The sequence below is a fragment of the Heteronotia binoei genome, chromosome 1, assembly GCF_032191835.1.
Source record: "Heteronotia binoei isolate CCM8104 ecotype False Entrance Well chromosome 1, APGP_CSIRO_Hbin_v1, whole genome shotgun sequence".
Taxonomy (NCBI): domain Eukaryota; kingdom Metazoa; phylum Chordata; class Lepidosauria; order Squamata; family Gekkonidae; genus Heteronotia; species Heteronotia binoei.
In genome coordinates this window covers 219,287,239-219,314,921 of record NC_083223.1, presented here as the reverse complement: position 1 = coordinate 219,314,921, position 27,683 = coordinate 219,287,239, and the positions used below count along the sequence as shown (strand labels likewise).

The 27,683-nt window shown below is 43.0% G+C and overlaps 1 protein-coding gene across 1 annotated transcript in view; it reads right to left on the bottom strand.

The window, feature by feature from the left end:
• The window catches only part of LOC132577943 (endothelial PAS domain-containing protein 1-like), a 189,294-nt gene that overhangs the window by 55,120 nt on the left and 106,491 nt on the right, over positions 1-27,683 (bottom strand). Inside the window, exon 2 of the mRNA XM_060247736.1 lies at positions 10,468-10,658. Within this exon, the coding sequence (XP_060103719.1) occupies positions 10,468-10,658 (191 nt within the window). The remainder of the gene's footprint in view (positions 1-10,467; positions 10,659-27,683) is intronic.

The window sequence follows — 27,683 nt, the reverse complement described above, 5'->3', positions numbered from 1 at the left end:
TGCTAAAAATAACCCTTGTAAACAGGCTTTGATTGATTCCCACTGTCAGGATGTGCTCAGTTCCAAAGGGCTAGAACATGTTTCCACAGATGTTGGCTAACTTCCTTTAGTTTAACTTCTTGGAATGCAGCTGAGAGTTCTCTTTGCAAGAGCTAATGACTCAGGTGGGATCATAATCCAGAACTCCATAACCCCACATAGAGAAGTGTCAGTCTTAATTCATGTACATTTAATTTGTTTAGTAAGGACACTTTTTACTATCCTACTCAGTAAGTGGCAGGTTTCTGATAAAAGTGCACAAATTACATGCCCCAGGCTGGTCTAACAAACAACATTAATTCTAATGAGTATGTGGAAAGCTTGCCATGATGTAAATCCAGGATGTGCATTTGGATATTAAAGAATCAAATGTGAATAAAAATATTAATCAACATCATTTTTATAATTATTGAAAAATGAATGACTGTAATAATCAGAAACCTGGGATCTGGCCATTACTCTGGTGGATGCCTGCCAGCCTACAGTATAATTATTATTGACTTAGGGAATTATATGTGCCACCGCTACAGAAACCTGATTCAGATCAAGAAGGATAGTTCAGATAAGAAGAGAAAGAAGAGTAACTCAACAGATACATAACAGAAAGAGACAGGAAGCATCTATCACTACACCAGGGATGCGGACGTGGCTCAGTGGAAGATGGAGTTACAAGGCATGCCCTGGCAACCAGAGGAAAACTGTGAGGGATGCAGGGGTGTCCATTAGCAATAGTGTGATATTGTGTCTGGGGAAAACTGTGATCTCACACATCACCTGCCTGATGGACTTTTATTTTTATTTTTCTCCCATAGCAGCTCCATGAGGCACTGGGAAATGGGAGCTGAGGATTTCCTGCTCCCACTAGGGGACAGGCAACCCTGGTGGCAGACAATCTGCTTTGCATGCGTTTAAAAGGATAAGGAAGTAGGTGATGTGAACAACCTCTATTGAGACTCTGGGGAGCTCAGGTGGGTTGGATGGGATGGGTCTGTTTCAAACAAATTGAAAGTGCCCAGCTGGGAGGAACAAATCTTTTCTCCCTTGCATTGTTTACCATAGTGTGCTCCTCCATTTCTTTCAGCATCCCCCATCCACCCAGTCTCACTTTTGGGACTGGGATAGGAGATAAATGTTTAGCTGACTGAGACAGGATGGTTCAGGTTCAGGATGATGCATCTTCTACATATGCATATATTAATTCAAGTTTAGATCAATCCAATGCATGCTTGTTTGGAATGAGTTTCAGGACTTTCCTACAAATGAACATGCCAAGGACTGAAACCTTAAATGCATGTCAAATTTAAAAACTGCCTCTGACTAGCACTAAGGTTAAGTAAAAAACAAACAAACAGCAGATACACTCCTGAGAGAGGAATAGGATGCTATTTTTTCATGCTTCTTAAATGATCCTTGAATTTTACAAGATCTTGTAGCATCCATATACACTTTATCAACAGGTTCATTTTTTTTTACAACAATATTCCTTAAAACCATACAGAAATGTTATTTCCCCTGTACCAACCATTCCTCACTGGCTTTCTGGCGCCACTGATTATCTCCTCTGAAACAAGCTTAGGTCAGATCCCACGTTGCCTCCCTTTTCTGAAAGAACTTCCTGTCTGCTTCCCTGCTCCTTCCTATTACTTTTACCATCCATTGCCCAGAAATAACTCCTCACTAGTTTCCTCCACCTGCTTAAATAAATGTAAGGGGAAAAAGAAAAGATGGGGGAAGGGGAAGACTTAACTAAAAAAAGCCTCCCATGTGTTATGTTTGCTAAGAATTGTCTCCAGGATAATGATCAAAATAGCCTTTGTTTGGTAAGCTTGAATTCAAGGGGCCTTGCTCTTGGCCTTGCTCATGGGGAAGTAATGAAGTTTACCAAACAAAATTACCTACTTTGTTGCCTCAGAATTTTACTTGGGGTTATGACATTTTGTTGGAGGGAAGAAAAGTTCTAAACTTTCTAGAGACTCCTCCATTTAACAGATGGATAGGCTTGCCATTCCCCAGTTGGGGGGTGGGTATCCCCCCCCAACAGCAATGTTGTACAATGTGCCTATGTCACCTGGAAGTGACTTGGGCATGCTGGGGGTGACGCTCTGGCTTTGGGACAAAACTCTATGGTTCAATGGTGATTTTACCATAGAGCTTTGCCCAAAAACCAGAGCACTGCCTCCGGCTTGCCTATGTCACTTCCAGGTGACATAGGTATGGCATATAACATTATTTCTGGTGAGGTTGGCACATCGGGGGGGGGGTACTTGGGGCGGATGGAGTTTGGGAAGATGTGAAGTCACTTCCTGATGCTGTAGGCTGCCTCCTGATGCTGTAGGCTGTAGGAGAGCCAGTTTGGTGTAGTGGTTAAGTGTGTGGACTCTTATCTCGGAGAACCGGATTTGATTCCCCACTCCTCCACTTGCGCCTGCTGGAATGGCCTTGGGTCAGCCATAGCTCTGGCAGAGGTTGTCCTTGAAAGGGCAGTTGCTGTGAGAGCCCTCTCAGCCCCACCCACCTCACAGGGTGTCTGTTGTGGGGGAGGGAGATAAAGGAGATTGTGAGCCGTTCTGAGACTCTGAGATTCAGAGTGGAGGACGGGATATAAATCCAATATCTTCTTCTTCTTCTATGGAAAATCTGGTTCCTCTATCTCAAAAAAACAGCCCCCAAGAGCTCCAAATACCCACAGATCGATTCTCCATTATACCCTATCGGAACCAGTCTCATAGGAGTGTCCAGCAGACATTCCTCCTCGCAACTTTTTAATAACCCTGGAGCAGGGGAAGGCCTCCAAACTGGGGGATCCCCTGCCCCCACCTGGGGATTGGCAACCCTAGTGAATCAGGCCTTATTTTGTTGCAAAATGAAAACAGGAAAGGTAGGCCAGCTAATGACTAAACAGATACTGGTCACTTCCAGGATCATTCTAGTTGCTCACAGATTTCCTTTGTTAGTTTAAAATATTTGTGGTCAAACTGACCGGTTTCTTCCAGGTAGAGGTGCCAGCTCCAGTTTGGAAAACATCTGGAGGTTTTGGGGATGGAGCCAGTTTGGTGTGCGGACTCTTATCTGGGAGGACTCGGTTTGATTCCCCACTCCTCCACTTGCGGCTGCTGGAATGGTCTTGAGTCAGCCATAGCTTTAGCAAGAGTTGTCCTTGAAAGGGCAGCTGATGTAAGAGCTCTCTCAGTCCCACTTACCTCACAGGGTGTCTGTTGTGGGGGGGGGGAGGTAAAGGAGATTGTGACTGCTCTGTGAGATTCAGAGTATAGGGTGGAATATAAATCCAGTATCTTCAATATCTTCTAAGACAGCAGGGTTTGGGGAGGTGAGGGACTTCAGTGGGGTATAATGCTACAGAGACCAGCTTCCAAAGGTGTCATTTTCTCCAGGTGAACTGATCTCTATTGCCTGGAGATCAGCTGTAATCCCAGGAGATCTCCAGCTGTCACCAAGAGGTTGGCAAACCTTGTTCACAGGAAAGGGCGGAATAGAAATCAACTAAATACATTTTAAAAAATAAAACTTATACTCCGTGTTATGATAGTAACACAGCATACCACTTTCTAAGCAGTTACAAGCTTCTAAACCCTGTCCTTGGCAACTCCATTTAACATACCTTGGATACTAGAGCTGGGAAAGACTTTACTCTGCAGGGCTCGTTCAAGGTTTTGAAAACCCAAGCAAGATACACTCATAGCTCAGTACCTGATTGCTAGTGGTGTGAGTCCAGGAGGCAGTGCCTGTTGTCATCTGCCCTGGTGGCTGCAGTACTAACCCCTGCGATATATTGGTGCTTTCTTCACTCTGCTGCTTTTAGCAGTTGCTTAGGTGGAGAACAGGCCCTATTTCTTTGCCAGAAACCTTAGAGCAGGGGTGTCAAACCTATGTGTTATGAGGGATGGATTTGACACAAATAAAATGTGTGCCATAATATGTAATCTCAGGTAGTGGAGATGAAACTTTATAAAGGACACGGACAAACACAATTAAAGATTTTTTTTTTAAAAAAAACTTGAAATAAAACATGCTTAAAACACTAGCACTCTTGTAATATTTTGTTTATTTAACAGTCTCTGGTAACTGAAGTCGCTTGCTCTGAATTATTGCATCAAAATCTGTGCTGTGCTGTAGCAATCTTGAATAGAAGAAGAAAAGATTGGATTTATACCCTGCCCTTCACTTGGAGTCTCAGAGGAGCTTACAATCTCCTTCCCTTTCTCTTCCTTCAACAGACACCCTGTGTTCTGGGTGGGGCTGAGGGAGCTCTGAGAGAACTGCCCAACAAAACACAGCTTGGCGAGAACCATGAATGGCCCCTGGGCACCCAGCAGCTGCATGTAGAGAAGTGGGGAATCACTTCACTGCACACTTAACCACTACACCCAACTGGCTCTGTTCAGTATGCTGTATGCTGTTTGGGTGTGTATCTGTAAATTGCAAACCTAGTTTTGATTTATTGACATTCATTACAGAAATCTCATGGTCAATACTTTGAGCCTGTGACCCAGAGGAAAATATGAATTATAAAATATAAGCATTGCGAGCTTTTGTACATAAGTTGCTTCATGTGCTGGTCAAGAACATGTGAAGGCACCATGACACAGTCTGAGGGCTATGTATTTGTCTACAAAACTACAGTGTTCTGCTTCCCCAGATAAATAACTATAACTCCTATGAAACTACAACTCTATGCAAAAGAGGAAGGGAACCCAATTGCACCCAGAAGAGCTCTAGCATAACAAGCCCAACAAAACACACATACACTCTCTCTCTAACTGTGGCAAGGCAAAAAACCCCTACCTTGAATAAAACCTCATTGGTCTTAAAGGTCTTTGTATCTCTCCAATGCAATTGAGGTTACTCGGCAAAGTAAGCTCTCACTCTTTCCCTCCCTCCTCAGAGACAAGGACAGGGAGAAGCCTTAGCCAACGGAAGGAAGAGAGACTTGGCTCAGTAGCTCTGCTGTGTGATTGAGAGAGTCCGGCAAAGCAAACTCTGGCTCTTCCCCCCCCCCCTCTTCCTCCCCAAGGGAGGCACTTCAGCCAATGGAGGAAAGAGAGGCTTTGCTCTGTAGCTCCTGTGCAATTGAGAGAGCCTGGCAAAGCAAGCTGTGTCGGAGAAGAAATTCAGAGGGACGGTGGCTCAGTGGTAGAGCATCTGCTTGGGAAGCAGAAGGTCCCAGGTTCAATCCCTGGCATCTCCAAAAAAGGGTCCAGGCAAATAGGTGTGAAAAACCTCAGCTTGAGACCCTGGAGAGCCGCTGCCAGTCTGAGAAGACAATACTGACTTTGATGGACCAAAGGTCTGATTCAGTATAAGGCAGCTTCATATGTTCATATGTTCAGAGAGAGGGAGAAGAAAGCAGACAACAGCCATTTGTTTGTGGGATGCATACAAACCCTGTAGGGGTGGGATGCGGTCTGGGGGTCACATGTTTGACACCTCTGCCTTGAGAACTGCTGCCAGTCAGAGTAGACAATACTAAATTAGCCAGACCAGCAACCTGACTCAGCAAAAGGCAGATTTATATACAAATGTGCTGTTACATTTGACATATTGCATTTTCCCCTGGGACTTGGGTTTCAGAAATTCCAGACAACAATTGGAAGAGGATGTATTTCCTTTCATCCAGCCTGTTTAAAAGTGTCAGAAGTCACTCTAATTTTAATATTCAATAGATTTTTATTTATTTGACTGACTGCTGGAAATTCTATCTTTCCTCCCCACTCCATGCCTTTTATACATAGCAGAGAGAAAATGAATAGATGAACCTTTCCCCACAGTTTCAGCTCTACATACTGAAAAAGGCCACACCTTTAATTCTAGCCATTTCACTGTGAATGTGCATAAACCCTGCAAACAGAGCCGGGGAAAGGTAGCAAGCCTTCAAGTACACCATGCACAAAATGGAAACAATATTCTACAGCTATTGTTTCAGTTAGCTTCCTGAGATAATAATCTCAGTCAGTCCACCAGACTAACATGTTGATGGCTTCTTTCCCAGAATTCTTGCCCATAGCTGCCTACTGTGAAAATCAAAGGGAAATGGGTTACTAAGTAAAGAAGGGATCATAATAAAGCAAAATATGGTATGTTGCACTCTTTTGAACTCCAAGGCATGGGACCAACCTTTCCGATCACAGAGCAACACAAAAGACCAAATCCAAACCATTAGGTGACTTTTATGCAAAATGAATACATGGGCTTTAGACTTCCTAAAAATAGTATAGAGGAATTTAAAATCCAGGGCCAGGAGTTGAATGCTTTGATTGTGTCAATTAAACATCAGTGCATCAACTTTTTTTTCTGAACTTTTTCTATTTTTTTTCCTTTTCCTGTAAATGTGAATATACATACAAGAGTTTTTACTTCTAAATAACATGTACTCCACCCACATTTACACACAGTCCTGAAATCTGCTCACATCTGGGGAAACCCCTTTGCAGGTCTCAAATAATGGCAGAATTGCAGTGTTGTCCAAATAAAGAATGTGCTGGAAAAATCAACTCAGACAGATCAAGCTTAGGAAAAGATAAACTTTGAGAGAGGATGCTCTTGAAAGAATAGGAAATAATGCAAGCCTGATTTTGTTATTGTTGCAATCCAAACTGTTTAATTTCCACCCCGTTTAAGCGCTTAGCCTGAAGGATGATGAAATCCTTTTATTCAAGATGATTTAACAACTGCCATTTCAGATACAAGCAGCATTCTTTCCAAACAGCAAAGGGATTAATAGTTTACTAATTCATGTCACTAATAATTCCTGGGTGTGGGTGGTGTGTGTGTGTGTGTTCCAATGTGGGATTGCCACAGGTCATGAACAGAGAAATCTGGTAGTGATGATAGACTTCTACAAGAGAAATGTGGCCCCATCCTTTGAGGGTCACAAGCCAGGATATGCTCCTGGAATATTTATTTATTTAATACACTACTTTCTTCTCTATAATTCCTTTTCCTAAACCAGAAAACTAGCACAGCAAGGAGTAATGCAGGCTATGGCCTTTCTCCTTAACGTGCAGAAAGGTGTGATGGCTGCTGATTTTCCTGATGGAACATCTTAAAAAATGGCATCCGCCAGCCTGGAGTGGTGCTTTACCACCAATCCACCACCTCAGCATTCTCTCCCAAAGCAAGATTTAAATGAGATGCTGGCAATGCAAAAAGAATTCAGTGGTGTGACTTGGTGCTTGCCCTATGTCTCATTTAAACTGGATTGCTTCATGTGAATCATGTAATTAGTTAGTACACCAGAGATACCACGTCTGGGAGAGTGATGCACTGGCAAGCAAAGGCACATGCTTTGTGTGGGTAGAAACCCCATTTAAATGAGATACACAAAGCTGCACAGCACAGGTGAGTTCTTTTGCTCATTACCATCCTGTTCATACCAGGTCCTCCCGTGTTTCCTGCATAGATCAGGCTCAGGTTTTAGGTGGGCATCTACCCAATGTTAGCAAACAAAACTTGTTACTTCCAGATAGCCCAACAGATGACTGGAAGTGTAATCCTGTACCCTCAGAGAAAAGAATGGAGCATGTCCCACATGGTCCTATTGTACCACAGTTCCCTTTCTCACCGACTGCCTACAGGTATGACATGCAATTGCACTTCCCTTGTTACTCAGCAGTCAAGGACCCTCACATGTCTTAACCATCAGCAGGGCTTTTTTTTGAACAGGAACGCAGTTCCAGCTGGCTTAGTGTCAGTGGGTGTGGCATAATATGCAAATAAGTGCTTGCTGGGCTTTTTCTACAAAAAAAGCCCTGACCATCAGCATCTAACAACTCTTCCTTCCCTAGTGCACAGACTACTCTCAGCAGATCCAAGTGAAGAGTGATGTATGCAAGGCCTAGGAAGAGTCAGCAGCTTCAGGATGCCACAGAAGGGTGTGGGAAGCCCCACGGAATCACAGCATATTCAAAGAGCAGTAGTGTGCCTTAGGGATTGTTATAATTTGCTGCACAGATTCAAAGATTTCTGCCTATTTTCCAGATGCCACTTTCCCCTGCTTTTCTAGTTCAGTGTTGTTGTTTTTTAAAAAATATCACAGAACAGGCTTCATAATGAAGGTCCAATATGGACACACCTAAGAGTTTCTTAGAAAAAATCTGGTGTAAGCCCAATAGAGGTCAGAATGCCTTAAAAGGAAGCTGTGCATGTACAACATTCTTACTCTTTCTGGCTTCTAGGAGGATGAACTCATTGCAATTAGAGTGCTTGCTGGTATGGTTTCAAAAGCTGATCTGCCACACACATTGTAATTTTGGTACTTCTAGAGTGCAGAGGCAGTTTAATATCTGCCTATGTTGTAAACAAATTAGTGTATGCAAAGTAGTGTATGCTGATGCAACTGATGGGTATTTTTTCACTTCTGCCTGAGCAGCAACCATTGATATGAAGCCAAAATCCCCAGTTCCTTTAGGAGACATGGATGGGGAGATACTCATGAAATACAAATCCATGCTGAATCTAGCTTTCCATTGCACAAGGGCAACAAAAAAGGGAACTGAGGAGTGCAAGAAGTGGCTTCGCTTACAAGCACTTACCTACAAGCAATTACTTGATAAAAACCTGTAATTAAATACTTTAACATAAGGATTGCATGCATAATCAAACCATCTTATCAATTTCCATTTTGGCTACTCTGTGATGAACAATGTGGGTGGCCTCTTCTAAGCCAGAATCTCCATTTCCTTTTTTAATCAAGGAAGTTCATCTAGTAGACTAGACGTTATGAGGCAGCAGTATCTGGGCCATATGCTGCATGCAGTGTCTTTTGCTGTGTATAGAAATTTGCAGGTTATACAGAGGCAAGATGAAGTGGTACCGAATTTTCAGCAGTATGTAAAGCAAAAGTCAGAAGTAAAACAAGGGGCAGAAAACTTCACATAGCGAACCTACCGCAGATTTGTCTCCCTTCACACCTTTCCCCTCTTCTTCCCCCCCACAATATAGTAACTAGTAGGGTTTACAGGCTAGTCATGACCAGCAGTGAGGCACATGTAGTCAGAAAGGCAGACTGTATATGTATAATCTGGTTTAAGCAAGGCCTTTGGACTACCCAGCTGCCTTCTTAGTGTAGTTGTGCAATCATGTTTTCCCCTGTCAAATTGAGATTTGCTTGTTCCAGCATGGAAATCTTTTGTGATTTATAAACTTTGGTATTTTAATTAGGATTAAACTCTTCAAGCTTGAAATCTTTTAATTGGTTTTAATTAAAATTATTCAGGTTTATTTTTAGATGTACCTTTGGTGAAGCAGTATCAGATTTTCTGCCTTTATTTTGCTATTTGGCAATACATTTATTTACTTAACCCTGCTGTTACCTCAAAGGTACTTAGGATGGTGTACACAGGGTTATCTAACCTTGCAGATTGTGAATGAGAGAAGGAGATTTTTCAAAGGTTACCTAGTGAGCTTAATGGTAGAGTGGGGATTTGAACCCAGGTCCCATAATAACAAACTCAATATTACATCATGGCTTGCTTATAGGGTTGCCAGATCCCAGGTCCATCCAGAGAATCCCCTGGTCTTTGGGGCTCCAAACTGCCACCAGCCAGCTGGCTAGTGGGGGAAACCTCACCACCAAACAAGGACGTTGTTGTGTGATATACCTGATGTGATGACAGCACTTGGAAGTAGCAATGTTGCATGACAACGCTCTGGTTTGGGGGCAAACTCTAGAAGTTTTGTCCAAAACCTAGAGCATTGTGTGTGACATTGGCAACATGATGACATCACTTCCAGGTGATGTCATTATTTTGTGTGTGTAGCAGAAGATTCCAGGAGCAGCTCCAGGATTCCCCTACCAGTAGCAAGGTAGAACCTGGCATGTCAACCCTATTTGTTTGCCACGGTAGATGTTGAAATGTATAATGCAAAGTTTTGAAAGTGATAACTGACAGTATTCCACAATATATACTTTCTCTTTAACCTTCTCTGCTTAGGAAAAATAGTGCTTCTCCTATAGCTATGGTTTGCAGTTCATTTTTAATGCTGAGTCATATTTTAAATTGAGAAAGCGCTGAACTGGCAGTGTTGGCCTCATCTCCTGATTCATGCATGAGCCCAGACAAAGATAAAGGGCTTTTTAACCTCCTCCCACTCTATGAACAAAATCAGTTTCTTGGGCAGAATCCTATCCTTTAAACACTCTGGGTGGGAAAGGGACGGAAGAGTCTTTTGTCAGAGTAAGCAGTGAGGCCTTTGCCAAAAGAATCACCCTGGGGTGCAGTGAGTTGAAGACCCCTTTGGCTGTGTCTCAGCTCATCTGGAAGAAATGGGTTGAGACACACAATATAGGAAGATATTTGAAAACAAGGTTCCAAAAGGAGACATCTTTTAGGGTTGAACTACTGCCCTGAACCACGGAACCTTTTACTGTATCCATTAGCTAATCAACCAAGTTTTGCTTGCAAGGCTTACCTGAAGACAACAGCTTGTGTGTCCGCAAGAAACTGATTGCAAGACGCATTATAGAGGCCTTGTCCAGATGTGAACTAATATTGTGAGGCAAAGGCAGTTCATGGGCCAGTTCATAGAATACTTCAGTCTCTTTGCTTCTTCTGCACCTTGCAGCATCCCTTGATTTCTCCTTCCTCCTTTCAGAACTGCTCCTATGTACACAAAAGGGGAAAAAATAATATTGCGAAAGAGATAATACTCTTGAAGAACAAATCTATTTGCTCAAATGCGTCTGCTTTAGTTGGATGATGTGCCATAATTAGATAGTTGCAATGTGACCTTATTCACCACTCAGTTATTGCAGTGTGAAAAATACAGCCACCACAGATCAATCACTGCAGATGGAACTTCCATGTGAAGCTACCTGATGTGGGGCCAGACCGCTAGACCTTTTTAGCCCCAGATCGCATACTTCATTCTAAGATGGCATTCCAAGGTCTTTTCTGCTATTGCAGCTACCAGAGGTCCTTCCAGAGGGAAATATCAGGGACTGAATCTGAACACAAAGCATGTGCTCAGTTATTTTGCTAAAGCTCATCTTCTGAGGAGTTAAGCACACAATATATTTTAATACAGGCAGTTCACATATTTAGCTATACATCAAGGGACACCAGATTTTGCATTTAAATCACAAGAGAGAGGCTAATCCTGGTAGTGCATGGACATTCTTGAAAAATGAGGTTGGCCAACAGGAGGAAAAAAACAGATAGATTATGTATTACTTGCCAAAGATACCTTTCCCTCTATTTATGTATTATATCCTGCTCTATTCCTGCTCTATTTTGCTCTACTCAAAATGGCTTACCACAGTTTTTCTAACACAGTTTTTCTAACATATATGTTCATAAAGATCTGACAAAGGCCAAATAAAAGGCCAAATAAAATGAAATGGCCAAATAAAATGAAATGCAGATAATGGTTTAGAGAGACAGGAGCTCTGCCTAGGAGACAGAATGATCTTCATTCCAAATTCTAGAGCAGTGGCTCCCAACCTTTTTGGCACCAGGGACCGGTTTCATGGAAGATAATTTTTCTACGGACTGGGGAAGGTATGCTGGTTTTTTTGCCACCCCAGGCTGCCCCCCCTGCCCACCATGGGGGTCTTTAAATGAGGACTAGATGAAGGTAACTGTCACAATGCCCCTTCCACCAACCTGGGACCCAGACAGATGAAAGAAGTGGTGCTTTGGAGCTAGGCCACACCACCTCTTTCGTCCGCCCAGGTTCCAGGCAGGCAAAAGGGGTGGCGAGGCTGCTCTGCCTCTTTTGGCAAAAGGGGTGGCAGAGCTGCTCTGCTCCACTCTGCGGCCTAGTTGCTTACAGACCACAGACTTGTACCAGCCCACAGCCTGGGGATTGGGGACCCCTGTTCTAGAGCATCCCTTCTTTCCAATGCTAACTGGAAGCTGTACTGGAGCTATGATTTCATGTGGAATTTGATGTTGTGTTTATAATCCCCAGAATATTCCTGCAGCAGCCTTCCATAAACAAATGATTCCAAGTCTCCACAGAAGTTGCATCTGGTTCCATGGACTTACTCCCTATAAAATGTGTTTAGGAATGCAGAGTTCACAGTGGATTGTATTGCCTGTGGCTACCAGCTGTTTTATTTGTTCTTTGCTACACTTTCAAGTAAACTATCAACACTAAACAAACTACTGCCATAGCATTCAAAGGTGTTTTTTTTTTAACAAATCACCACAAACATGGTCTTTAAAACACAAGAAAACAGCATGGAAAACATTGTAGCATAATTATTTGATGATAGTAACATTGTTTGGGTTCTTCAAAACAAAGGGACAAATGATGGTAATTCTGCCCTATCTATGGTGGAAGACGTGTTAACACCGAACTATGTAAGCACTATGTAATATAGTACAATCTGCATGGCTTCCTTCATCTGGAACTCAGATGATGGAAGGCCTCCTGGCCAACTCACATTTCTACCACAACTTATTTCTTGACTCTTACCCCTTTAGTACATAAGGGCTCATAACTGAGTCTGGAACACCTTAAGCCACCGTCATTCCCCCTTCAGTTGCTATCCTACACACCCAATAGTCTCTGTACTGCTGCTGCTCTTCATTCCATACTAACTTTTCCACTAAACACTGAAACCCAGATCAAAAAAACAGCCAGAGTTCGCTTTTATTGGTATGAATGCCTTGTGTATGAATAAATACCCTGGGTCAGCTCTGAAGAAGAGCTGACCCACCAAGGACAGAATTATAGACTTTGCTGCTTCCTTGAGAGGCATTCATGGAAGAGATCCACAAATGCAATTCCTGTGGTACCATGAACAGATAAGGTCAAGAGACAATCCTGGAAGTCAAAGGATGAATTCCAACATGTTGGTCATTGAACCCTGTGCCTTGCAGAAGTTTTTAAGACTGAAGAAGAGTTGTAGTTTGGGCTCATTATGATTATACCTTCTTCTCAAGTCTTTCTTACATGTTTTTTGTCACTATTTTCTTGTAATGCACACATTATTAAGTAAGTGTTGCATAACAACAATGTAACCACTCGAGTCTCCAGCCAGAAAAAGTAGTGTGTAAAAGCTATAACAGTAGGCTTCCCAACCTCACCTCACCCCACCCCGCCCTGGTGGGGGCCCCCCAAATTTGCAGCCTCCTCCCCCGCTCTCCAAAAATCCGGAAGCGGGGGGGGGGGGAGAGAACATGCATGTAGGCATCATATCGTTGTAGAGCTCCTGCAGGTTTAGAAACCTGTAAACAGTTTTTAAAATGTGTGCCCCTTTAAGGCTGCATAGGAAACAGGAAACAGGAAGGGCTTCATGGGAAAGGGTCAGTAACAGTTTCCATGGAGAACGGCCCCTCCCTTTCTTCTGCTTTCGTTTTCACAGCGAGCAAAGTTCTGGTGGAAGGAGACCAAGTAAGTATTTGTGTGTGAGAGAGAGGGAGGGGGCAGGGGATTCCCTGGTATGGAGGCCCCCCCCTTTAGAAAGCGTGGGGGGAGGGAAATGTCTATTGGGCACTCTATTATTCCCTATGGAGAACGATTCCCATAGGGAATAATAGGGAATTGATCCGTGGGTATTGAGGAATCTGGGGGGGGGCTATTCTTTGAGGTAGAGGCACCAAACTTTTAGTATAGCATCTAGTGCCTCTTCCCAAAATACCCCCCAAGTTTCAAAACGATTGGACCACAGGGTCCAATTCTATGAGCCCCAAAAGATGGTGCCCCTATCCTTAATTATTTCCTATGGAAGAAAGACATTTAAAAAGGTGTGCTGTCCCTTTAAATGTGATGGCCAGAACTCCCTTGGAGTTCAATTATGCTTGTCACACCCTTGTTCCTGGCTCCACCCCCAAAGTCCCCAGATTTTTCTTTAATTGGACTTGGCAACCCTATATAACAGTCTCACTAAAATATATGGCATTGGCTAATGAACCACAGCTGGTCAAAACTGGCTAATCCATGGCTGATCAAAACTGGCTAATAATGAATGCTGCTTATGAAGAGTCACAATTTCAGAATGGATTGCATACTCTTTATTTCCACTGCAGTCAGGGTATGTATTTTCCAAAGGCCTACTGCTTAAACACAAGAGTTTTGAAAAATACAGTATCAAAAAAAACATTCTCCCTGACTTCTCAAGGGTGACTGACTTCATTTTCGATTTACTAAAGTACATTCAAATCAAAGCGATGTTTAAAATGCTTCATGCCCAGATTACCTTCTCCACCCTTTTCAGCCACTCCTTTTCTGATTTTCTAAATTCAACAATAGAAATACCAAATTTTCATCATTAAAGGCAGCCAGACACTCCTGGATTAGTGCCAACACCAGCTATTGCAAAAGGCACTGACAAACCCACAGATATTCACCTCCTTTTTTGCCATAAGAAGAAAAGCACTGCTCATTGAAACACTACTCATACACTTTCATTTTTTAAAGTTCTTTGTGGAATCTTTTGTCAACAAAACTGTGACCATTCATACATAGGTGCAGTATTTCATTTACATATCAGGGTGGTTTTTGTCTGAAGTTGCACCACCTACTTTTTTCTACCTTTGAGTTATATCTATATAGTCTATTCAATAACTTCAGGGCCTCTTTTCTCCCCTAAGGCATGCACCAATTGATCATATTATATTAACATATAATGATGATGCCTTTATCTAGTCATTAGTATTGTGTCCATTTAGCCAGAAAAGACACTGGCGGGCACCACAGCACTACAATGCCCTATAGTATAAGCCTTCACTTGCTTTAGTCATCCAGTATTATGATCTGCAGACACCTTACAGGATAAACCTGTTCTGTGGCCTGCAGATATGTAGGACTCTGAAGGTTAGCTGATGTAGGGAGCTGGTGGGGGAGGGTAGAGTCAGAAGGTTGGATTCCACAGATTTTCATAAATGCAATCCTTAAACCAATACATCCTTAAACCAATGGAGAGCCAGTGTGATTGATTTGATTGATTTGATTTATATCCCGCCCTACCCCACCAAGGCGGGCTCAGGGCGGCTCACAATACAAAAATTCTAACATAAAATTCAAATTTAAATATAATAACAATTTACATAGCTAAAAATTTAAAACATTAAAAAGCATTAAAACAGTGCATCCATCCAACAACATGCCATCCATACACTTCCTTCAGTTTTTTGGTACTTTGGTGGTTTGGTGCCGGTCAGTTATAGGCCAACCGGAAGAGGACTGTCTTACAGGCCCTGCGGAATTGTCCAATATCCCACAGGGCCCTGACCTCTTCCGGTAACTGGTTCCACCAGCAAGGGGCTGTTATTGAGAAGGCCCTGTCCCTGGTTGACTTCAACCGGGCCTCCTTAGGCCCGGGGATTACAAGCGGATTTTGGGAGCCGGATCGCAGTACTCTCTGGGGAACATATGGGAAGAGACGGTCCCTAAGGTAGGCAGGTCCTAGACCATATAGGGCTTTAAAGGTAATAACCAGCACCTTGTACCGGACTCGGTATATTATTGTGTGATGTACTGATTAAGAGCAACAGACTCTAATCTGGAGAACTGGGTTTGATGTCCCACTTTTCCACATGAAGCCAGCTGAGTGACCTTGGGCCAGTCACACTTCTCTCAGAACTGTTTCAGTCTCACCTGCCTCGCAAGGTGACGGTTGTGGGGAGAAGAAAGGAAGGCATTTGTAAGCTGTTTTGAGACTCCTCAGGGTAGAGAAAAGTGGGGTAAAAAAACCAGCTCTTCTTCTCTTCTTCTGGAACTGGTCAAAGCATTCCTTGCTAGCTGCTTGCAGTATATGAGAGCCATTGTACCCCTACTATTCTCTTCTCTTCTCTGTGTGCAAAGCATAAGGCCAGATGTTTTTTCAGTTACAATTTTTAAAAAACCAAATTAAAATACAATCATGTGAACCTCATGTCATACATTCCATTGCTTCATGTGCACATCAGAAATTATGCTGAAGCACTAACTGTTGCTGCAACCCTTGTGGAAGAGGAAACACACTCATTATGCATCTGCTTCTGCTCTCACATCATTGGAGCCAAACCAGAAGGCTGTCTCCAGGCAAAAAGCTCACCGGTCTCTATCAATACTGAACCACTTCATGACTAATAACCTGTAACCCAAAATGTTATAGAAAGCCACCAACATCTATTACCCATTTTGTATTTTATTATTTATTTAGCAGATGATGCTCATGCTTTTGTCTGGACACCATGGCAGCCGGGCTACAACATAAAGCAACATGAGGACCACCATCCAAATGAGACTAAATTCACCTGAACCTCTGAGAATAATGGAAGCTAAAACAAATATTCATTTCCTGCAGAACCAGCCTAATTGCACCTCTAAAGCCTACCCTCCAAAATATATAGACTACAAATAAATTCATGTAATGCAACTCTCAACCTAATTTAACCAGGCAAAGGCCTTGATCAGCAGTGTCAAAAGAGAGATCAAAAGAAGCTCTCCGTGCAACACGGCACTGAAAGGAAAGCACTCTTCTAAAGTGATGCCTGCCACAATATAATAATAATAAACTTTTATTTATACCCCGCCCTCCCCGCCTAGGCAGGCTCAGGGCGGCTAACAGGACATGGTAAACCATGATACAGATAAATAACAGATAATATAATTAATAATTTAGACAAATATGCACATGTATCATTTTGAAAGTGAAGTATGAGTTTTCTTCTAAAGTAGTGAATATTCCTATGCAATTGTATGCAGATTTAATTCACAGAGATTAATAAATTATCTATGAAAAATCCTCACCTATACAGTCTTGGGATGGTTTGGATTCCTTGTCTTGTTACTTTCCTATCACATTTATGGTTTCACCCTTTCTCCCAGGAGCTCATGGAACCATTTCAACATCATTTTATTTTCACAACAGCCCCATAAGGTAGGCACAGCTGAGAGGCCCCAGATCAGCAACTGGGCTTCATGCATGAGCAGTTATTTAAACTCAGATTATCCCCAGCATCTTTTAAAATCTTTGGATTAATACTTCTGGGATATCTCACAGTGTGACATATGCCAGTTCCTGCAGCAGCTTTGGTGAAAAAAGATTTCTTTGTCTACACTGTGCATGCTTGCATGTGGCTGTACACAGTAGTTGATTCCTACATAGCAAAGGTCAGGAATCCACAGTTAATTAAGTTGTCAGGAGTAAGAGCTACTGTCAAAGAGCTTGCTATCACAGCATCAGATGTTACGTTGCAGAACAAGAACAGCATGTTTTAATGCTACCAAAAGATAAAAGAAAATATGTATGGCTTTCTCTGCACTTGGAAACTGCTGACCAAACTGAACAGACATTTAGGACAGCAAGTGTGTTAAAAAACATCCACATACTTTTTGTTCAAAATCAGTTTCCTCCCTCCACTTCCATATCACATCCAGGGTACTGATTATATAACTGAAGTGTCAGCACATAAAAACATTTTTACATATAGGTGATTTAAAAGAGCTCCACACTCAAACCCACACTTGCTGGGCATACTTGCAATCGCCTCTCTTTAGTAAGATATGTCCCATCCCTAGATATTGTGGAAGACACCAGCAGCAGCCAATTGCTATGGTTCAACTGTTTGCATTTCCAAAGAACTGCCCCAGTTTTCCCGTCTGTGTCCCTGGTATGTCATTGGCTCTGTCTTCTCCCTCTTAACATGTTATTAGTGTGAATGGCTAGAGATGTCACTATGAGGAAGAAGGGCTTTCATGACTGCAGAATGGAAGATGGGAGAACCAGGGACATACCCTGAGCTACTCAGATACAGCACGGGACAAATACTTGACTTGATACAGAGTGAGTTGCTCATGCATGTAAATGAATGCGGATAAACACTAAGGCATTATACAGAGGCCGGCTCACTATTTCACACCATTTCACAAATTGCAATTGATGAGGACAGGAGCAGGTTCCTCATGCCCTCCCTTCTACCCCCCCCCCACCTGCATGCTTCCCACCTGCCTGTGCATCCTTCTTGTGCCTTCAAAGCCTTCCCACTGTCCATGCTCAGTTGTCTGTACCATCTGCCATTGCCACCAGGAATCCCACCACCATGCACCACCCACATGCCTTTCCTCAATGACTCTGGGCTTCTGGGAGAATGGGTACAGACAGGTGGCAGGAGAGGTCGGTGGGTGGGGATCAGTGACAGTAAAGCAGCTGCCCCACCTCAGGGTATGATGACGCCAGTCTAGTATGAGGAGTACGTTTTGAATACTTCATAACATTACATTTTTCTAGCATACAGTTAACCAAAGAAACAAACATCCTATTGTTTTACTCAGTAAGGCTGAGTGTCTGTGAATACTGGAGTGCATGCTAATGCATAACACTGACCAATCACCACTCTGATTTCAAAGGAAAAGCCAAACCAGACAAAAAAGTTGCACTGATGAAGCTGCAGAGATCCCCAGTATCATGTTTTCCCTTTGATCCCGCTCTGCCATAGGCCTCTGTGGATCTTTAGGGCCATTTCACACATTGCACAACAAAGCATGATTGCTACAGATTGTACACTCATAGTCACAGCCTATCCAAGGTTTTCATGCATTTTCAAACTATTTATCACATTGGAGGTCTAGATGCATTGCCGAGGTCCTTGGAACAGAGCTGGACTGACTTTTCAAATTAAGTATTTTCAGTTAAGTTTTCAAATTAAGCATCTGATCTAATTTGGTCAGCAACTGCATATTTCTTGCAGTAGCCCTATTAAGTAGTTGCTTGCACCACCTATTTAAACAAACAAACAAGGTTGCTATTTGTTGTCCCTGAAAGCATGACTCTACTTGATCACAATGTAAATATGATGACTCATATAAGAGCTATTGCTTTTCTTCAGATCCCTTGCATTTATGATAGTCATAATAAAATAAGGGACAAGATCTTAACAGGATGATAAGGACAATACCCAACAGCGGATCTTTATCATTCATTTGTATTTGGAGAGCCTCAAGATCCTAATCTCAGAACACTCTTACATTGTAGCAATCAATCATTTACTCTTGACAGTTTATCAGAAGGTTTGCAAAAACATCATTACCCAGAAGCTAAACCAGCATTGCTGAAATCTGCCTGCTGATAAGGCAACTATTTACATATTCTAAAAAACACATACCAAAAGTTGAGCTTTATCTCTTCAGCAAAGGTTAAAAAAGATGGTCAAAGTGCAGTATAGGGGCTTCAAAGCTACATGGTGTTGGTGTGCAACTCTCTGTCATTATTGTAGGGAAGGTCATTTATGACTCACTCTTGGTGGGTGAGCTCCAATTTGAAAATCAAGATGAAAAATCATAAACCACATTTCCACATCTTATATTCTAAAATGAAGTCTTTGGATACTTAAATCCATTGACTGGAGCTGTTAACAGGCAAGACAAATCTTTCTACAAACCTAAAAAGGGCCCAAGGGTTGCAGACAAATGTGAAATCTAAAAAAACCCTACACCAGGCATAAATGATAAAAGGAGTGTCTGTAGCTTTAAGCAACAGATTCTGTCAGTGGCTATTGCTAGGCAACTACAGTATTCCAGGCTGGATTTTGTCAGTAAAAGGCAGGGGCTGGGGGCCTGGAGCCTTTCCAGAGCTATTTTGGCCTTCAAGGGAGGACTCACTGAAGCCAGGCCTGGGCTTAGAGTTGCCAGCTCCAGGTTGGAAAATTCCTGGAGATTTTGTAGTTGAATCTGAGCAGGGCAGGCTTTGGGGAGGGAAGAGGCCTCAGCTGAATAGAATGTCATAGAGTCTCCAAAGCAGACAGTTTCTTCAGAGGGACAGAACTCAGTTGTCTGGAGCTCAGGTGTAATTCTGGGATAATTCCTGATCCCAACTGGAGGCTGGCAATCCTAGGCCTGGAAGCAACCTGTTGGTGACTTGACATACATGACTGAACTAGACATACATGCTACATCTCAACTACAGCAACCCTATGAAAGCCAGTGTGGTATAGTGGTTTGAGCTTCAGAGTAGGATCTATGTGACCCAAGTTCGATTCCCCATCTTGCTGTGGAAGCTCATTGGGTGATTTTGGATCAGCAACATGCATTGTTGTGTGGATTAAAGGATGAGAGGAGAATAACGTAAGCCACTTTGGTCCCCATTGTGGAGAAAGGTGGAGTACAAATGAAGTAAATAAAGAATAAATATAGCTGAAGATGGGAGGCAGATGAAAGATAAGTTAGTGAATGACTGAGGAGAGAATGAGGCATGGAGAGGATATAGGGACTGCCAAGAGGACGGAAAGGTAGGGTTGCCTGCCCTCAAGTTCCAGGGAGGGATTCCCTGGCTTTGGGGGCTCCTTTCTGCCATGGACCAGCTGGCCAGTGGGGGAAACCCCTCCCCTAAACAGGGACATTGCCGCATGACATCCCTTGTGTGATGACATCACCCAGAAGTGACTTCATTGCACTGGGGATGTTCTTGTATTTAGGCAAACTCTATGGTTTTGAAGGTGAAAAAAACCAGTTTTACCCAAATAGCAGAGCATCCCCACATGACATCCTCAATGCAATAATGCCACTTCTGGGTGATGTCATCACATCTGGAGGATCATATGATGTCCCTGCCCACTGCTGGGATGCCCCCACAAATCCCCCTGCAAGATGTGTGAGAGTACCTGGCAACCCTAGAAAGAGTTTTGGAAATTCCTAGAAATGGGAGGGGGGAGTCTGAGGAGGGGGGAGTCTGGGGAGGGGGGAGTTTAAGGAGGGGAGGGACCTCAGAAGGGTATAATGTCATAGACTCCTCCCACCAAAGTAACAATTTCCTCCAAGTGAACTAGGATTGCCTGACTCCAGGTGAGGCTGTAGATCACCCAGAATTACTTCTGGTGACAGAGATCATTTCCCCTGGAGAAAATGGCTGCTTTGGAGGGTGGATTTTATGGCATTATACCCTGCTGAGGTTGCTTCCCTCCCCAAGCCTCATCCTCTCAAAGCTCCAGGGATTTCCCAACCTCATTCTAGTACCCCTAAAGTGGACTGATCTCTGTAGTTGAGAGATCTACTGTGATTCCACGAGATCTCCATCTCCCACCCCAGAGGCTGGCAACACTAGAAGGAGAGCAGGAAGCAAGAAAAGGGGAGAGACTATCAGGGCTTTCAGGAATGGGAAAGAGAAAATAATGGCAGAGGCGGAAGTGACATGCCTCCCACAAGTCCTTGCAGGTTCTCACTTGTGTGACCTATTAGTATTGTAATATTTTGGTTGGTCCAAACAGAAGTTATTATACAATCTTTTTCAGATTTTTCTGCAGACCAACATGAGAGCCAGTTTGGTGTAGTAGTTAAGTGTGTGGACTCTTATCTGGGAGAACTGGGTTTGATTCCCCACTCCTTCACTTACAGCTGCTGGAATGGCCTTGGGTTAGCCATAGCTATCGCAGGAGTTGTCCTTGAAAGGGCAGCTGCTGTGAGAGTTCTCTCAGCCCCACTCACCTCACAGGGTGTTTGTTGTGGGGGGGAGAAGATATAGGAGATTGTAAGCCACTCTCTGATTCAGAGAGAAGAGTGGGGTATAAATCTGCAGTCTTCTTCCCTATTATCCTTGGCCTTGTGGCTCAAGGCTGCAGAATGCTTACCATTTAATTTTCAAAGACTCCATTCAGATAGAAGACCAACCCATGCTCTGGTTCACCTGCTTACTACTCCTCTCTCAGCAACATGGTGGGCGTTTTCACACTGACCTTAATCGGCAGCGACGTCCCTCTTCACCGTGCAGGATCTGCGCGGATTTTGCACCAATTGCTGCGGAGCACCCGGAAGAGCCGCAAAGTCCCGCGGCTTTTGCGGCGCAAATGGAAACCGCCAAAAACTTTGCGGCTCTTCCGGGTGCTCCGCAGCAATTGCTGCAAAATCCGCGCAGATCCTGCGCGGTGAAGAGGGACGTCGCTGCCGATTAAGGTCAGTGCGAAAACGCCCGGTGCTTTTCTTGCTCTGTGGCAGCAAACCACAGTTTTTTGTTACAAGCAGTACAGGAAAAGGGAAGTCACAGGACATGTGGGGAGAAGGGATTGTTCTAGGCCTAGTATTATACCTAAAATAATTCAATAAGCTAGACATTAACTGATTTATGACATTTAAGGTGATAACAGACTGGCAGTTGGGGCAGATGGGAGGCATCCAGAATTGGGCCAGCTCAAAAATAGCTGTCCTGAAGCCTCCACACACTCCCCTGCAAGTCATCCCCATCGCGTCCATGGAGTGACATGGGCGTGTTCAGACAGTTGTTGTGCACCATTCCCATATCTCAGCTTGGTTCCCCCCCATAAATTTTCAGTAGTCATGCGCATGCATGCACATGTGCAAACATGCACTCGTGCGCTCTGAACAGTTTTTGTTTTTAAAAAAGCTGGATGCGACTTGGGGCGGCTTGGTGGTTTCACACCGCCAAGGTGCCTCACTTGCACCCTTCCGCTTCCAGATGCCAAGGAGGCGACTGGCATGTGGCTCAGAAATTTGCTACCACTTTAGAAGTGGTAGCTTTTTGAGTCACACTGCAGGGGCCAGAGGATGGGGTGAGTACGGGATGGGCAGCAGATGTCTGCATGTGGAGAGGTTTTTCTGGTTGATTTCAGAGCTGTTTCTGAGTTGGCCCAAAGCACTGGTCTGTAATCACACTTAATATCTTTTTTAAAAATTCATTGTTAACTGCCACATGAGATCTGTCTGTGATTTAGATTGCTGCATGTTGGCAATTCCCCCTAGCATGTTTAATCCATCCCTGAGTGCTACAAAGCAAGCAGTACAGTACAACATGCCAAATGTGGGACAACGAAAGAGTTTAATGGAACACTTTAAAGGGGAACCACACATATACATGCAAATGAGAATATCTTAAGATCTATCTCTCTAACAAGAAAATTAATTACTTAAACCTGTAGAATCCTGATTTTATGCATAGCTGGCTATGCATTTTTAGGATGCAGCCAACTCCTACTGAGGCTTATATCGCTGTGGTTAAAAATCAATCACAATCAGGCTCCTCCAGTGCTTGTGAAATTCATTCCCTACAGCTGCTGTCTGGCTGCAGGGAAAACTGGATTGAGAGAACCCTGACCCAACTACTTTAAAAATCCTGTGTCTAGTTGTAGCCTGAGATCTGGAGAACCACTGCCAATTAGAGTAGATAATACTGACCTTGACAGACCAGTGGTCTGACTCAGTCTGAGAAAGCACTCACTACAAAATGAATAGAAGCTAAAATGATTGCCCTACTGTTGCATCAAGAATGAAATCAACATCATCATCAACACATTTGGAATGGTATTATAAATGCAAGCACCAGTCATTTCCAACTCTGGGATGATGTCGCACCACAATGTTTTCACAGCAGACTTTTCCATTGCCTTTCCCAGTCATCTACACTTTCCCCCCCAGCAAACTGGGCACTCATTTTTACCAACCTCAGAAGGATGGAAAGCTGAGTCAACCCTGAGCCGGCTACCTGAACCTAGCTTCCGCCAGGATCAAACTCAGGTCATGAGCAGAGAGCTTGGACTGCAGTACTACAGCTTACCACTCTGCGCCACATTATAGATCCTTCTTTTCACCACCTTCAAGAGCAAGTGCTTGCAGTACTTATAAGCTGCTTGCTTTTGAACAGCACTTTTCAAAACCCACAGGTTTTGCTTCTTTTCTTCAAGCATCTTAGACATCTGACACAAGTAGAATCTCCAGTTTTGGTAGTCTTCTGAACAGTGGGTAAACGATACTGGGAAAAACTGCAGATTTTACTCATGGTGAACAAGATCCAGTTGACTCTGAGTAGGGAGAAGACATTAAAAGCAAAATAAGGAAAGCCATTTCCAAAGCAGCAGCAGTTATGAAACTAGCCTTGATTGGGTCATATATCAAAATGTTCCAAATTCAACCTTAATAAAACAATTACAATTACATCACTATTTAAAGCTGTGGTAAATTTATGCCAAGCCCTTCAGTTCTTAAAGGGAACCACTGCGGTTCCAACCTTATTCTTAGGAATGATGGATTATTCTTTGTGCCAGCCAAATGCTGAGGAGCAAATAAGCACATATCTTTGATGAACCGGGGCTGCCAAGATATGTTTTGAGTGCAGTGGAAACAAATCCTTAAGATGAAAACAATTATGTGAGCCTCAACAATTTCTCAACTGAAACACTGTTTCGGTGTTTCAAGTATTAGGGTGTGGAGTCCTGAGTGTTCTCTTTAAAAGGAAATATAAAGGGCAACTATTAGCTTTGCAAAACACAAATATTGCTCAAACCCAATACTGATTAATCACACTGTTTTACTTTTTTCATCCAGTGATACTGTTCACATAGCAAAGAGTGGCCTCAGGTGAGCCAGGAAAACGTTTCAGTCAGAGCAATGGCCAAGGCAATCATTACAATTTTAATGGGTGAACATGGATTTCCTCTTAAACATTTATACTTTTGTAACAATGTACCAGGGAAGAGCTGAGAACAAGTATGAATGGTGCTTATTCTTAATGTCCCAACTGGACTAAAGTAGAAAGAATGTTTAGTTGTTGCTGTAAATGGATGCAAAAGGAAAGTCCAAAGCTGTTTGTTGAAACATATAACAGGAAAATGGAAAGTGAGAAGTATTAATTAAGGTAAACTTGAAATTGGAAAATGAGAGAATTAAAAGCTGGCTGGATTATGGTATTTTCAGTCTGAAAATTACAAAGTGTTTTACTCTGGAAATGACAAACATGAAAGAAACAGAATTGCTCTAATAGTGTGGCAAAATATAGTACAAGTAATCAGGGTCCATAATGCAATGTCTACCTGAATAATATCAGACTTCATGGAAAGTCTATCGCTACAACCACCATTTAAGTTTACACCTCAGCTACAGATGCTGATGAAGAAGAAATTGAAAGCTTTTGTGCAAGTGTCCAGGAATAAATTGATCACACACCTAAATAAGATGTGCTGATAATTATAGATTATTGGAATGCAAAAGTAGGAAACAAAAGCGGAATTTAATACTGTTGGGAAATTTTGGTTAGGAGCATGAAATGAAGCAGGAGAGAGACTCATCGAGTTGTGTGAAGACAACACTTTGCTCATTAAGAACATCTGTTTCAGGCACCCAAACAGACGATTGTATATGTGGGCATCACTGAACGGCCAATACAGAAATCAGATAGACGTGATCAGAAGCAGAAGAATTCTCTCTACTTAAAAAAAGATCAGGTTCTGACTGTGGTACAGACCATGAACTGTTAATATCAAAAAATAGAATAAAGTTGAAGAAAAACACCAAAACATTCACAGAGCCAAAATACCAAAATATAATCTAAGCAACATTCCTGAGGCATTTAAACACCATGTAAAGAACAGATTTGGATTACTGAATTCAAGTGAATGTGAACCAGAAGAACTATGGGTTGAAACCAGAGAGTGCAGGAAGACTATTGCTGTAGCCAAAGGCCTTGATAGATGACCAATGAAATTCTTAAAATTGCTAAAGATAAATCGGCCCCTTCCCAGCCGCACTGGCAATGCCAGTTATAGGCTGGGGGCTGTGCTTTGCACTCCCGGAAGGAGGGAGGCTGACGCTGGCTTCCCGGCCATCCGGGAGTTGGAGGAGGGGTTGTGGTGTCGGGGCTATAAAGCCCCGGCTCCCGCACGTGTCGAGCAGTTCTCTCGTGGCTCTCGGCCCACCCACCCGCCCTATGCAGTTCAGGTTTTACCGGTCGCCTTATTAGGGGCCAGGTATGAATTTTTTCATTTTCGCAGAATTGGCCTATGTGAATTTGTTTTTTGCCTACCTTGTACTGCTTGATAGTGTAGGGAGTTTGGGGTGAAGTTTGGAGGATTTGGTCGCTTGGCAGGATGAGGTATTGGCTACAGTCTTTTCAGGGGAGCACCTATGGCTCTGCACCAGTGGGTGCAGGTGGTCTGTATGAACGGTAGATGGGCTTTACGGCTCAATGCTGGGAGTGCAGATCATGACAAAGCTTCACCGGGGCGGATCTTTCCTGAGTGACTGATGCCGACAGAGGTGGAGACGGAGTTTGGGCCTGGCCGCTCAGCACCAGTCAGATGATATTGGGTTCATGCTGGGGGCAGGGTGGCTCGCCCTTCTAGGACAAGGCGGGGTCTGGTGTTTTGACCCCAGGGCTTGTTCTTGTAGGCCTATACCTCTTGCCATCCTTATTCGTTCAAGTTATGTTTCAATAAAGCGGCCTGGGTTTTTATCCAACGCACTGTGTCAGCCTCTTCATTCCGACTGGGGGGGGGGGGGCAAATGAGAAGCAAAATTAAAGGTGACAAAAATAGAATCAGAAGTCTAAATGCAGTGTTCCAGTGACTTGCACATATAACGATAACTATTGTAATAACCAGTGTACAAACCAGCGTAAACCACTGTATTGGCCATTCAGTGATGCCCACATTTGTGCCACAAGATCCCAAGAAATCAAAAGGAAATTTAAAGCATGCTGAAAGATCAGAATGAAAAAAATATCAACTGAACAGATAAAATAAAGAAAAGGTGGGAAGAATACACTGAAGGATTCTGAGAGCCAGTTTTGTGCAGTGGTTAAGTGTGTGAACTCTTATCTGGGAGAACCGGGTTTGATTCCCCACTCCTGCACTTACAGCTGCTGGAATGGCCTTGGATTAGCCATAGCTATTGCAGGAGTTGTCCTTGAAAGGGCAGCTGCTGTGAAAGCCCTTTCAGCCCCACCCACCTCACAGGGTGTCTGTTGTGGGGGGAAAAGATATAGAAGATAGTAAGCTGCTCTGAGTCTCTGATTCAGAGAGAAGGGCGGGGTATAAATCTGCAGTCTTCTTCTTAAGAGCAGCAGACTCTAATCTGCAGAACATGGTTTGATTCCCCATTCCTCCACTTGAAGCCAACTGAGTGATCTTGGTTCAGTCACAGTTCTCTCAACCCAAAAAATAAACCTAGCTTGTCACAAAAAAGAGCTAGAGTTTCAGACTGCCAGACAATCTTCAGATCTCCTGCTGTACTACACCCACTGTCATATGATAATTAATTAAATGACTGAATGTCTATACAGAAGAGATTAAAGAATGATAGATTCCTTCCAAGAATTTTTTTAAGAACTACCTGCAGTGATGGGAAAGATGCATTCAAAGCAATTAGGAGAAACAAATCACCAGGAGTAAATGGGATACCAACAGAGCTATTTTAAGCCACAGAAACAAAACATCAAAATCTTAACATGAATATGCCATAAAAAGCAAAACAATGGCTGAGAGACTGGAAATGCTTGATCTACATTCCAGTTTTTAAAAAGGAGATGTCAAAGACTGCAACAACTATCGGACCATCACATTAATTTCTTATGCAAGTGAAGTGATGCACAAAATCTTACAACAAAGACTGTTACCATATAGGGAACAAGAAATGTAAAGTGTTCAGTCTGGATTCAGAAAAGGAAGAGGTACTAGAAAGCATATTGCAAATTTACATAGTTTACTGCAGCATATGAGAGAATTTCAGAACAAAATCAGTTTGCGGTGTGTGTTTTTGTTGTTGTTGAAATAAGCTTTAATGTAAAACTCCACAAGACTTCAAAGCTCATATTAGTGCATTTCAATCAAGCTGTCGTTTATTGGAAACCCAATACATGCTTGCTTTCCCTACAGCCTTACTGATTAAAAAACTCTAATAGATGGCCTTCCTGTCAACATGTCTGGATGTCTCCTGAGCTGTCTGGAGGGAGAAAATCAGTTTGTGTTTCATAGATTTCG